Here is a 14892-nt window from a genome sequence, read left to right on the forward strand (position 1 = left end):
TCAATGCTATTCCCATCAAGCTACCAGTGACTTTCTTCATAGAATTAGAAAAAACTACTTTAAATTTCATATGGAACCAAAAAAGAGCCTGTATAGCCAAGACAATCCTAAGCAAAAAGAACAAAGCTGGAGGCATCATGCTACCTGACTTCAAACTATACTATGAGGCTACAGTAACCAAAACAGCATGGTGCTGGTATGAAAACAGATTTAGAGTAATGGAACACAACAGAGGTCTCAGAAATAATGCCACACATCTACAATCACCTGATCTTTGACAAACCTGAGAAAAACAAGCAACGGGGAAAGGATTCCCTATTTAATAAATGGTATTGGGAAAAGTGGCCAGCCATATGCAGAAAACTGAAACTGGGCCCCTTCCTTACAACTTATACAAAAATTAACTCAAGATGGATTAAAGACTTAAATGTAAGACCTAAAACCATAAAAATCCTAGAACAAAACCTAGGCAATACCATTCAGGACACAGGCATGGGCAAAGACTTCATGACTAAAATACCAAAAGCAATGGCAACAAAAGAAAAAATTGACAAATAGGACTTAATTAAACTAAAGAGCTTCTGCACAGCAAAAGAAACTATCATCAGAGTGAACAGGCAACCTCCAGAATGGGAGAAGATTTTTGCAATCTAGCCATCTGACAAAGGGCTAGTATCCAGAATCTACAAAGAACTTAACCAAATTTGTAAGAAAAAAATGAATAACCCCATCAAAAAGTGGGCAAAGGATATGAACAGACACTTCTCAAAAGAAGACATTTATGCAGCCAACAAACATATGAAAAAAAGCTCATCATCATGGGTCATTAGAGAAATGCAAATCAAAACCACAGTGAAATATCGTTTCATGCCAGTTAGAATGGCGATCATTAAAAAGGCAGCAAACAACAGATGCTGGAGAGGATGTGGAGAAATAGGAATGCTTTTACACTGTTGGTGGGAGTGTAAATTAGTTCAATCACTGTAGAAGACAGTGTGGCGATTCCTCAAGGATCTAGAACCAGGAATACCATTTGAACCAGCAATCCCATTACTGGGTATATACCCAAAGGATTATAAATCATTCTACTATAAAGACACTTGGACATGTATGTTTATTGCAGCACTGTTCACAATAGCAAAGACTTGGAATCAACTCATATGCCCATCAATGATAGACTGGATAAAGAAAATGTGGCACATAAACACCATGGAATACCATTGCAGTCATAAAAAAGTATGAGTTCATGTCCTTTGCAGGGACATCAATGAAGCTGGAAATCATCATTCTCAGAAAACTAACACAGGAACAGAAAACCAAACACTGCATGTTCTCACTCATAAGTGGAAGTTGAACAATGAGAACACACGGACATAGGGAGGGGAACATCACACACTGGTGCCTGTCGGGGTGGGGGACTAGGGGAGGGATAGCATTAGGAGGAATACCTAACGTAGATGACGGTTTGATGGGTGCAGCAAACCACCATGACACGTGAATACCTGTGTAACAAACCTGTACATTTTGCACTTGTATCTCAGAACTTAAAGTATAATAATAATAGTAAGAAACGTTTGATGCTTTTCAAAATTCAAAATCTATAAGAAGTTGTTAGGAACAAAGAGTCCAAATGTTGAGCACTGGTTGGGCGGTAGGGAGAAAGAACCCTTTTCCGTTGATGGTAGGAGGCTAAACTGGTGCAGTCGTCTGGAGAGTAGCATGGCAATATGATGGCAAGTTCAGCAAGTACAGACCTAACAACTGGGGCATACTCCCCCGTGTAGATCCTAGAGAAACTCTTACCTTAGGATATTAGTTATCTATTGCCAGATAACAAATTACTCAAAATGGAGTATTTAAACCAACAATAAACATTTATTATCTCCTAGTTTCTGTGGGTCAAGAAGTCAGGAGTGGCTTAGCTGGGTAGTTCTGGCTCAGGGTTGCTTATGAAGTTTCAATCGAGATGTTGCCTGGGGCTCCGGTCATCTGAATGTATAACTTCGGCTGAAGGATCCACTTCTAAGATGCCTCAGTCACAGGGCTGGTAAGTTGGTGGTAGCTATTGGCTGCTCCATAGGGCTGGGCTGCTAGAGCATCCTCATAACATAGTGGCTGGTTTTGCCCAGAACAAGTAATCCAAGAGAACAAGTAATCCAAGAGAACAAGGCAGAAGCAACAGTGTTATTTTATGGCTTAGTCTGGGAATTCACAAGCTATCATGCCATATTATGTTGGTCACAAAGATTAACCCTGATACAATGTGGAAAGGGAGTATACATGGGCACGAATACTAGAAGGCAAGGATCACTTGGGGATATCTTGGCAACTGGATTCCATATACAAGTCTATGTATTAAAAAAATCACTGCAGTATTATTTGCAGTGACAATGAGTTGCAGGCAACCTAGGTTTTTCATTTCTAGAGAAACTTGTAAGTAAAATGTGGTGTATGCCTCTGATGGAATACCTTATAGCAATCAAAACCAATGAACTAGAGTTACGCATTTTTTCAACTAAAAAGAAACAGAAACAGAATTTAAAAACAGTAAGATTTATAGCATAATGCAACTGATATGTCTAAAAACCACTGTGTACATACGTATTTTTCATATCATATAAAGAAACATACTGCTCAATAAATAAAGGGTTATCTGGAGAGGTGTATTTTAAGTGGTTGTATATGGGGGAAAGTGGAGATGAACTGAAGAATAAAACAAAAAAAGTAACAAAGAGGGGCTTTGCAAGAATAACATAAAGAGTGTGCCATGAATTGAAGAAAGGAACTAATTACCTCAATTGGTTGAGGTTTAAAAAATTCCTCTTTTTGGTAGAGTTGTAATGTGGCCAAAGCAAGTCTAAGAGATCTTGTTGAAGCAAGATTCCTAGAAGATAAGATTCTATTCATTTCCCTATTTTTTCAAGTCACATCCTTGTGGAAAGAAAATTTTAGTGGCTCGGCCGGGTGCAGTGGCTCACGCCTGTAATCCCAGCACTCTGGGAGGCCGAGGCAGGCGGATCATGAGGTCAGCAGATCAAGACTACCCTGGCTAACACGGTGAAAACCCGTCTCTATTAAAAATACAAAAATTAGCCAGGCATGGTGGCGGACACCTGTAGTCCGAGCTACTCGGGAGGCTGAGGCAGGAGAATGGCATGAACGTAGGAGGCAGAGCTTGCAGTGAGCAGAGATTGTGCCACTGCCCTCCAGCCTGGGTGACAGAGTGAGACTCCATCTCAAAAAAAAAAGAAAAGAAAAGAAAAGAAAATTTTAGTGGCTTATGTCTGTAATCCCAGCACTTTGGGAGGGCTGAGGCAGGCAGATCATCTGAGGTCAGGAGTTTGAGAACAGCCTGGTCAATATGGTGAAACTCCCATCACTACTGAAAATACAGAAATTAGTCAGGTGTGGTGGCACATGCCTGTAGTCCCAGCTACTCAAGAAGCTGAGGCATAAGAATCACTTAAACCTGGGAGGTAGAAGCTGCAGTGAGCTATGATCACACCATTGCACTCCAGCCTGGGCAATCGAGCAAGACTGCATCTCAAAAATAAAATACCTCTTTTATTCTCCTTGTTGAAATAAAATTCTTTTAGCAAGACACAAACCTCTTTCATTTCTCAAATGGAGTATTTGAAATGCAAATAACCTTGAAAGAGGTAGCTCATAAATGTACAATTATGAATAAATGTCTTGACAGCAGATTTCCTTGTTGAGGAGTGTTTAACGGGAGGAAGCTAAAGGAACAGAATTTTGAATTTCCCTATAGACTATGGGGCTTGAGGGGTTGGAAAAGAGAAGGAGCATGGAGGGTTACATTAAGGTACTACAGACAGATTAGATCCTTGATAATTCAGATTAAAACTGGTGCTTGTGACAAATTTTATTTTGGAGTTGGAACAAGAAAAAGAACACCTTGCATTTATGGCTAATTTATTTCTTTTGAGTTTTAGGTGTACCTATAGACACATTTTCACCTGTTTAATTTTTACTGTGGTTAACAACTCAAATATTAATTTGCTGTCTACATACTGTTTCAAACTGATGATTATCTTCTGTGTTCAGCAGTAGTGGATTGTTTGGTTATCCTTGGTGGGTCACCACTTGAGTGATAATCTAAATCTAAACTTGGAAGTAGACCGGTTTTTAAATAATTTACAGTGCATGTTAGGACTAAAATGAAGAAGAGTCAGGTGAAAGCCTAATTTATCTTAATGAAAATATGTTATATATACTGGCAATTATGTGACAGCAGAGAGTTAGGATAATTTTTTTTTTTTTTAATTTGAGGAGAACAATGATATTGCTTTTATTGAGAATAAGCCCAACCTAGGGCACTGGGAGTGCATGAGTCACTTACATAACAAGTGATCCACATATGTATAGTAACCACTGTCACCTACTGCAACCGCAGCCCTCGTGGGATCATGCCCACTCAGTGTTTAACAGCTACCTCTGCTGAGTAACAACAATGAAGACACCAGTTCAAAGTAGCCAGCGTTTACCAAGCCTTCCTTTTTTTCCTATTTTTAAAATTATCACTCTCAACAAATTTTGTGTGTGTGTTTAAGTACTTTCTTATTTATGAGACCCTCAGGCACAAGACATGTTATTATCAAGCCCCTTATATACCATCTAATATAAATTAACATAAGCACATATAATCTCTAAGGTAAAAAAAAAAAAATCATAATGAAGAATCCTCATGGAGCATCAGGCAGTTGTAGAAACACAAAAACCAGACACTTTTACACTTTTATTCACGGTGCTGCCTTCTTCCCTGCTCTACAAGGCATTTTTGCTTAAACATCAGCCTCTTTAAGACATCACTGCAATGTCTGGTTAACAGAAACTGACATATTTACATAATAACAGCTGATTTTCACGTAAGTCTTCACAAACAATCTAGAGATACTGAAAATACTCTGTGGCTTTGAAGTTTGTGAAGTTAAAACTTTTTTCAAAACATTTCTATTCTCTCTTCATGATGAAAAGCAGTGCACATTATCTAAGGCCCACTTCAAGGAGCTATTAGCTCCATGAAGGCAGGGCCTGTCTTGTATGTCAGTGATTCTCTGGAGTCTGGCGGCACCCAGCAGGGCAGCAAACTATAATTCTTGAATTCTTGGAGATATACATGTCTTATTAGACTAATTTATATATCTGTTTTTCTTCTTGACAATTGAGTTGTTTGGCTACCCATAGAGGCATTTTTCAGACCAGAACAAGATCTAATGTATTCTAATATTTTCATCTTGAAAATGTGAAATAAGAAAGAAGACCAGGTCCAGAGAAGTTTACAGACCAGTGAGGCTTACAGGCTACAGAAATTTGGCTACTTGACTTAAACTCACCCTCTTCCACCCAGCCCAGTGCTCTTTGAACCACACTCTACACACTGTTCCTCCTTTAGGTCTCTGTAAAAATCAAATTTAAATCAACTGGCTTTTTAAAAAAGAATATATTTTCAGGTATATTAAGAAAACTAAAAAATTAGTTTGTAAAAGCCTTTTATTGTATCCGTGCCATACAGAGTGAAAAATAACACTCCTAAAAAAAAGAATGCTACCTTTTCCACAACATTTTATTTTAAATAAAACTTCAAGTACTCTTACATAGGTACAAAAAAAATTCTGATCTATTTGCCTCCAACAGGCCACCACAACACACAGTAGATAAAACACAGTGGTTACAAATGTCTTTTAAATTTATTTCTGAGGCAAGGCAAATGGGAGGGAAATGTTTCTATGAAAAAATACTGTGTGTGTAGGAAATTGTCACAATTTTATTCCACATGGATACAAATGATTATACTTTAATTTAGGCCCTGGTGGCTTAAAATTATATAACAAAATAGAAAAATGGAAAACTAATATCCCCTACACCCTGTTTCAAAGGCAGGCACTACCAAGATTAAGGAGACGCCACAGTGTTGGTAGAGGATAATTACTGTACAGACTGTATAGCTATCATTACCTTCAGACGAAAATAAAATGCTACAATCCTCTAAGGCATGAACAATAATGTCTGCAAACAATATATACACATAATACATATTTAAAACAAGACTTAATATAAACAAGAATGAACAGTATATACATGTCAATGTTTTCACTGTTTTGAAATACAATTTAACTACACAAGTGATGCAGCAACATATATATATAAATGTACTTGTAACTCTACAGTAAAGTTTCTTTTTGGTGCTTTTATAGCACATCAGTGTAAACAGTTTAACTTGGCTTTGTTTTATATTTTAAAACATTCCTTGTTGTATTTTCAAGATTTAAAGCAATTTTCTAGTTCTTCCTTTTCACAGAAAACGAAGATTCTGGATGTGGTTTAATCATAAATAATTCATAAAATTAAATACATTCACTAAAAAATAAACTACAAAGTAAAAAAATGAAAAATAGATATTTATTGAGAGGGAAAGGAGAACCATTTCCCACGTTAGAGCTCTGGTGTTGAGTATTCAGTGCGATTTGATATATTTTAATTGCTATTGCACTATAACACCCCTTCCTTTGAAAATTCTTTGGGTGTGCTTCCCTGTTCTACCTAAATTAGCTGATAAATCACACAAACCAATAACCGAGGGCCTTGGTTGTTGTAGGAGTGAAGCCTTTAAAAATGGTATTCTTCTGATACTTTTTTTTAATACTTATCTTAAGGAAAAAGAAAGTCATTATGTATGTGCCTTGCACGTTTATGTAAATACAGTTCACATTGCTGGTCTCATTTGTCCTTGTTTAAAAGGAAAAAAATAAAGAGATTATTATAACTTCAGCTCACTTTGAAAGTATCTGTCCACTTTTTTTCAAAATACTTCCTCATATTGTGGCCAGCTCTGCCTATATCAGAATCATCTTCATTAAATGTTTCACAGTTGTCAAAAACAAGCCTGACATCTAGAGCAAAGGTTTCAAGGTTTGGATACCTGAAAGAAAACACATAATTAGCGATTGCTTTCATAGAGTGGATTTGTTTTGTAAACAAAACAAGAGTTAATAAAGGGTAACAATGAAAGAAAAATGATTAGGATAACTGCATTTAAACTGATATATATGATACCCTCTTATAAATGGAACATTGAAAAATTTTTGTGTGTTCTGAAACATACTGGATTTAAAGACAGGTTAAATGGAAAAATAGATTTCTCCGAAGATCAAAACATATTTCAACAGGCATTTTCCCCATAACCTGTCTCCTGTTTGACCTGTATCACACAATTTTGTCACAGGACCTATCCCACTTGACTAGTTTATTAAGTTCTCTGACCAAATGTATCACTTGCAGGATCCTATTATCTGTATTTGAAAATGCTCAGCTGCAATGGAAATCATGTCAATGCTCCCCATGCAATGATAAAAATTACACTTTTCCTGTAGCTTTTATATACACCCCAAGATATGGTGCTCTGTGTTGTCTTCCCCATTTCCCATTTCTCTTCTCTTCATATATGCTCTTCTGCCCAAGCATTAGAGTATGACGAACTCAAACAAGCAAAACAAGCATATGCTATGTCTCTACTAGAGGTAACATTATAAGGGTCTGTCTTTCAACAAGAAGTACTATGGCTTCTGTGCTTTTCTGGTGGGATAAGCTCAATTCTCTTTCTCTGTAGAAAAACAGAAAAGAGAAAAGAAAGGTGGATGAATCTACGTAAGCTTATTAGTAAGAAGGGAATGGTCATTTCAAGCCAACTGAAGCCAATTCAACACATTTTAAAAGACAGCTTTTAGAAATGCAAATTTTAAGTTAACTCTAACCTATGACAAGCTGGATACTAAAATAATGTAACCATTAAAAATATCCCATGAGTGTAAATCAGTACAACCACTATGAAGAATAGTTTGTAGGTTCTTCAAAAAACCAAAAACAGAGCTACCATGATATCCAGCAATCCCACTGCTGGATATATACCCAAAAGAAAGGAGATCACTATACGAAAGAGATATTTGCACTCCTATGTTTGGTGCAGCACTGTTCACAACAGTCAAGATTTGGAAGCAATCTAAGTGTCCATCAACAGATGAATGGATAAAGAAAATGTGATACTTAAACACAATGGAGTACCATTCAGTCATAAAAAAAAGAATGAGATTTTGTCATTTGAAACAACGTGGATCAAACTGGAGGTCATTATTATTAAGTGAAATAAGCCAGGCACAGAAAGACAAACATCACATGTTCTCACTTATTTGTGGGATCTAAAAATCAAAACAATTGAGCTCATGGAAACAGAGTAGAAGGATGGTTACCAGAGGCTGGAAGTGCAGTGGGGAGGTGGGGATAGTTACTGGGCACAAAAAAATAGAAGGAATGAATAAGACCTAGTAGGTGATAGCACAACAAGGAGACTATAGTCAATAATAGTTTAATTGTACACTTTAAAATAAGTAAAAGAGTAGAATTGGATTATTTGTAACACAAAGGATAAATACTTGAGGTGATGAATACCCAATTTTCCATGATGTGATTATTATGCATTGCATGCCTGTATCTCGTGTAGTCTATAAATATACACCTACTGTGTAGCCACAAAAACTTAAATAAAAATTAGGCTGGGCGCGGTGGCTCAAGCCTGTAATCCCAGCACTTTGGGAGGCCGAGATGGGCGGATCATGAGGTTAGGAGATCGAGACCATCCTGGCTAACACAGTGAAACCCCTGTCTCTACTAAAAAAATAAAAAAAAAAAAAAAAACTAGCCGGGCGAGGTGGCGGGTGCCTGTAGTCCCAGCTACTTGGGAGGCTGAAGCAAGAGAATGGTGTAAACCCGGGAGGCGGAGCTTGCAGTGAGCTGAGATCCGGCCACTGCACTCCAGCCTGGGCGATAGAGCGAGACTCTGTCTCAACCAAAAAAAAATAATAAAATAAAATAAAATAAAATAAAATAAAATAAAAATTAAAAAAAGAGAAATACCCTATGAGGCACTGACGCTGTGAGAACTTGTCGAAGTGGAATTCTATTTCTTTGGTGACATATCTTGTATGACCTTTCACTCCCTTCTTCTGTGTGATAATGAAAGGAATATTTCTCTATGTGTAATGTGCTCACAGAGTTAAGTCAGCCCTTAGGTAACCTCATCCATTTTCCTAGGAATTATTTGCTTATTATTATTGAGGTTAAGAAATTCACATAAAATAAACCATATGAAGGTGGACGATTCAGTGGCATTTAAGTCACAAGACTGTATTATCATCACCTCTAAAACACTGTCATCACCCTGAAAGGAAACGCCATACTCATTAAACACTTACTCCCTATTCCTCCATCTTCCCAGCACCTGGCAACCACCAATCTTCTATCTGTCTATGGATTTATCTATTTTAGATACTTCATATAAATGGAATCATACAATATGTGTGGGAATAATTTTTATAAAATATTTTAAAGTTAATTTGAGAACTACTTCTCTCTTTGTTCCTTATCCAAAGAAAAGGTTAATGATTAACATTAGGGAGAGTGGAATCCAGGAGAGAATTCTAGGTGAGATTCTAGGTGAAAAAAGTATACAACTCATATGTGTGTCCTTCCTTTATGGGATGGGGCAGATAACGGAAATCAGGAAAATTTATTTAAGTAGGCCCCTCCCTCTATTCTAAAAATTTCTAGTTTAAAATTTGAAATATGGTTTGTGAGTTTTGGTTCCAACTCATTAATTTCGGCTTGGTCAAACAACTCAAAGTGGAAAGTTCAAGGAGCTTGAATCCACTGAGTTTTGCTTCCCACACAGTTGGCATCACAAACAGGATTACACAGACTATTTCCTTCTCTCTTCCTCTTCCCCAAAGGAGCTATGATTTGGTAGCTTTTTTTTTTTTTTTTTTTTCTTCGACAGTCTCACTCTGTTGCCCAGGCTGGAGTGCAGTGGCGTGGTCTCAGCTCACTGCAACCTCCACCTCTGGTTTCAAGTGATTCTCGTGCCTCATCCCTGAGTAGCTGGGACTACAAGCATACACCACCACGCCCAGCTAATTTTTGTACTTTTAGTAGAGACGAGAGTTTACCATATTGGCCAGGGTGGTCTCAAACTCCTGACTTTAAGTGATCCATCTGCCTCCACCTCCCAAAGTGCTGGGATTACAGGCATGAACCACCTCGCCTGGCCCATATGATTTTGTAGCATTTTTTTAATTATATATATTTCTAAGCCTATTTGTTTTAAGAATTTTGAGGTTTACATTAATCTTTTATCCAGGCATTGGAAGATGATGGAAGTTAAAATCAAGAGTTAACTTAAATACTAGTAAAGTCTTCATGTGTAATTCTTTTTCTAGGCCATGTTAGTTACAAATTTCATTGTGCCATCCACCTAGACAACTGACTATTTTGATAGAACAAACAAACGAGGCCGGGCCTGGTAGCTCACGCCTGTAATCCCAGCACTTTGGGAGGTGGAGGTGGGCGGATCACCTGAGGTCAGGAGTTTGAGACCAGCTTGGCTAACATAGTGAAACCCCATTTATACTAAAAATACAAAACATTAGCCAGGCGTGGTGGCACGCACCTCTAATCCCAGCTACTTGGCAGGCTGAGGCAGAAGAATTGCTTGAACCCCAGTGGGGCGGAGGATGCAGTGAGCCGAGATGCACCATTGCACTCCAGCTTGGGCAACAAGAGTGAAACTCTGTCTTAAAAAAAAAAAAAAAAAAGAACAAACAAAGAACANTAGTCCATATCTAGATAACAGTGTTTACATATTGGAACCAATCAGTACCAATCAATCATTTCAATGGTTTTAAATGCTTCCTGAATTTAGGCAGGTCCCTTCTGTAATTAAAAAATAATAAAACAAAACAGACATAAACCTTTGGACGACTGTTATTTCATCCTCCAAAGAAATAAATTAGTCATTTGGTCAACTAGTAAATCACTTGATATATGTGAGGGACACAGATCATTATAAGTTCTATTTAACTCTTCTAAATTGAATATAAATCATAGAGTACAGTTATTTTCACCAAAAATTGTATAGGAAGAACTAAATAATATACTAGATAATAACAATGTAATTAAAATATATATTGTATGAGTATCAGGAAAGCCTCCCAAAATAAGTAACTTTATTCCTGGAATAGGATTGCAGAGAGAATATGGTAGAGAAGAGCAACTAATAGTTTTCTCTCCCACATTTCATAAATGGAATTTTGGTATTCTCCAATAACTCACATTAAAGCTTTTAATATGTAAAGCTTCCAGAGATCTTCTATTTTTACATTGTGATAATCTAACAATATTTGAGTCAATTTTTGTTAAATCCATGTGACGTGTGGTCGATACTCCATGGATGCAGAATACAAATTCCGGCTTATATGTTACTTACTTTGGGAGGCTCTCCTAATGCTTTTCCTTACCTTCAGCTTGGGTTGGTGGTGCTCTTTCAATGTCAAAAGCAGGTCTATTACACTGGTTTTTAATTTCTTAAATAATTTTAGTTGGTTTCTCTTCTACAGCATTCTACTCTAACCAAATACGCGTGTGTGAGCACACGCGCACGCACATTCACACACACACACACACACACACAAACACACACACACCTGCCTCAAAGGCAGGGCCTAGATCTTGCTGTTGATTAAAATATCTTTGGCTCATGACAAACATGCCTAGCATATATCAGGTATTCAATAAATATTTAGTGAACTGAAATGATTTACTTACTGTCCACTACTTAGTTTCTCTCTAATTGTGGAAAAATCCATAGGCTTCTTAATAACTTTCTTATAACCAGGAACAAGTTTCAAGTTTACAGGAAGTAGAAAAGGCCATGCATCCTCATGAGTTTCCATTTCAGTCAGAATCATACTAAAGAAAATAATGATTGAAATCAGTATCCCTACTTTACAATTGTCTTATTTTTTAATTAAAAAAGCTTTCAGTTATTTTATATATATATGAGACAGGGTCTTGCTCTATCGCCCAGGCTGGAGTATAGTGGCACCATCTTGGCTCACTACAACCTCTGCCTCCTGGGTTCAAGTGATTCTCCTGCCTCAGCCTCTCGAGGAGCTGGGAATACGGGTGCACGCCACTACACCCAGTTAATTTTTGTATTTTTAGTAGAGACAGGGTTTTGCCATGTTGGCCAGGATGATCTTGAACTCCTGACCTCAGGTGACCTGCCTGTCTTGACATCTCAAAGTGCTGGGATTTCAGGCGTGAGCCAATGTGCCAGGCCCAATTATAATCTTTCAAATAAAACTCAATGCAAATTAACACTAAAAGGAGATAAAGGAATACATTTACTATACTTACACATTTTCTTAACATTTATGCTTTACATTTTTTATTTCCACAAATTGTCAGAAAGGAAGCTTTGATATGGTAAAAGGTTTCTAAACAAATAAAATGGGACATTATAAATATACAGTGCATGAAAACAGAAATAATACCTGCAAAGAGCTAGGTCCTTGGAGTCATCTCTTTTCGGTTTCTTAACTGAAGTAAAACTTTCTTGTTTTGACAAGTTAATAGAAGTGTTTTCTTCCATTTTTCTTTTCTTGAGGTCTTTGTTTCCTCTTTTTAGTGAACTACTTGTAGATGCAGAGTCTTCATCTTCAGTGTCTCCTGTTAAAGTTACCTTCTTGCCTTTCTTTGACTCATTAGTCTTTTTTCCTTTGACATGAAGTTTTTTGATTTTTAGAGTTTGACCACTTGCCTTTAATTTAAAAAAGGTAAATGAGGTGTAAGAAAGTGACTGTCTACAGACCTTCTATTATTTTAAATTATGAAAAGTCTGACAGGACAAACAAGTAAAAAGAATAACTTGGATTTAGAATGTTGATAACTCTATTATTCTTAAGGAAGTTCTGTGTATTTCTTCCTCTCATAATATAAGGATAAAATCTAATAAAACATGAAAGGTCTATTCATCTTAAGAATTCTTAAAACTTGAAGATGTTGATCTCATGGTAATTCATCTACAGAGGGTATCTGCAGTATTCTTTCAGGCTAGGTCACTACTTGAATGAGTTTAAAGATACAAAAGAATTAGGAACAAAGATGAATATAAATGAAAATACAGAGATTGTTAATAAGAAAGTTGAAGAGGTAATAAAAGCCAGGCCAAAATGAAAAAGAGCTAAGGAAGTGTCAAATAGAGAAGTCCAAGTGATCAAATCTACTAGAAATTGATTTTTTTTTCTGGATAAAAAATAAAAAGTATTTGCAATAAGAAGAGAGTTCCACAAACTTGTGGTTCCCAGGTGTGAACAAAGCAGTGGTGAAAGATGGGATAAAAAGATATCTGTTTTTGAGAAAAACAACATAGAAAGAAAGACATAAAGGACATTAGACTTGGAATCAAACGATATGAATTCCAGCTACGGCTCTGCTACTAACTTTAAGCAAAAATATTTGTGAGGCCCTGTTTTCTCATTTTAAAAATAAGGATGACAAGCCACACACTTGCTAGTCATGCTAGCTCTAGAATTACATGCAAAAAAGAAATCTCAACGTGGTCTTACGCAATGTAACTACAAGTTGCAGGCAGCACACTGCTGCAACAAGAAGGGTGCCCCACCCTGTATTCGTAGAGAAAAAAAAACTGCCTTTTGAGATTTAAATGTTATAATAAACATAATAGATCATAAAAGAAAGATAGGTAAAGTTCTGGCAATGTATGACTTTTATTTTTATTTTCCAAATATGTGGTTAACACCAAACACTTTTAGAAAACTATTACCTTAACCAGATTGTTAAGAAATCCTAGACTGCAAAGTCACATAATCAGTGTAGCAATAATTTAAAGTTGGCTGTATTCTTTTTTTTTTTTGAGGCAGTCTCACTCTGTTGCCCAGGCTGGGAGTGCAGTGGTACAATCACGGCTTACTGCAGCCTCAACCTCCGGGGCTCAAGACATCCTCCCACGTCAGCCACCCGAGAATCTGGGGCTACGAGTGTGTGCCCCATGCCTGGCGAATACGGTTGGCAGTATTCTTAAAAGTGGCTGAAAACCATTTCTTTGGAGTATTTCATAGCAGTTTCTTTGAGGATTTCATGATCCCTGCCAGTACATTATTTAAAAATGCTCTTAAGCAGTTAAAATTATTTGCTTCTTTATTGGCAGGTTAAAGTATAGTTAAGGAGATATTTTAATTGACTAAATAAGGCAAACCATAAATTCAACGCTTTCACCATATCATATCAAAGAATCACAATCCCCGTCACTAACTGAAATAATTAATATGTTTTATTCAGTCTCTTCTCCACTTATTTATATTCATAAAATCTGATTATTTTGGGTTTTATATTACACTGAGCTTTTAGCACTCTGAAATCATTAAAAAAGAGAGTACTTAATATAATGAAGAAAAAGTTCATTTAATGACAAGTTAGATTAAATAGCTGTGTTACTTAAAACAGAAAAAATCTTATGAATAGTGGGCCAAAACATCTAGTTTCTACTTGAACTAAAATATTATTTGGGATAATTTTCTAACAAATTAATACTCACAATAAGAAAATATGAAATTGGGCCAGACATGGTAGCTCACACCCGTAATCCCAGCACTTTGGGAGGCCAATGGGTGCGGATCACTTGAGGTCAGGAGTTTTAAGACCAGCTTGGCCAACATGGTGAAACCCCATCTCTACCAAAACTACAAAATGTAGTCAGGTGTCATGGTGTACGCCTGTAATCCCAGCTACTCAGGAGGCTGAGGCACAAGAATCACTTGAACCCAGTGGTGGAAGTTGCAGTGAGCTGAGATCACACCACTGCACTCCAGCCTGAGTGATGGAATGAGAGATTGTCTCAAAAAAAAAAAAAAAAAAAAAAAAAAAAAAAGAAGAAAAAAAAAACAAAAAACAAAATTCATGTTGAAAATCCCTAAAACAACACTATTAACAGGTATGGCCTTTGGTAGGTGAATGGGATTAATA

General features: G+C 36.8%; 1 protein-coding gene across 1 annotated transcript in view; it reads right to left on the reverse strand.

The window, feature by feature from the left end:
* Window positions 1–5493: 5493 nt before the first annotated feature.
* BAZ2B (bromodomain adjacent to zinc finger domain 2B) overlaps window positions 5494–14892 on the reverse strand; it is a 70103-nt gene continuing 60704 nt past the window's right edge. The window contains 3 exon segments of the mRNA XM_017864465.1: window positions 5494–6940; window positions 11671–11814; window positions 12402–12667. Coding sequence (XP_017719954.1) covers window positions 6787–6940; window positions 11671–11814; window positions 12402–12667 — 564 coding nt within the window. The 3' untranslated portion in view covers window positions 5494–6786.

The sequence above is a fragment of the Rhinopithecus bieti genome, unplaced genomic scaffold, assembly GCF_001698545.2.
Source record: "Rhinopithecus bieti isolate Rb0 unplaced genomic scaffold, ASM169854v2 scaffold_75561, whole genome shotgun sequence".
NCBI classification, from domain to species: domain Eukaryota; kingdom Metazoa; phylum Chordata; class Mammalia; order Primates; family Cercopithecidae; genus Rhinopithecus; species Rhinopithecus bieti.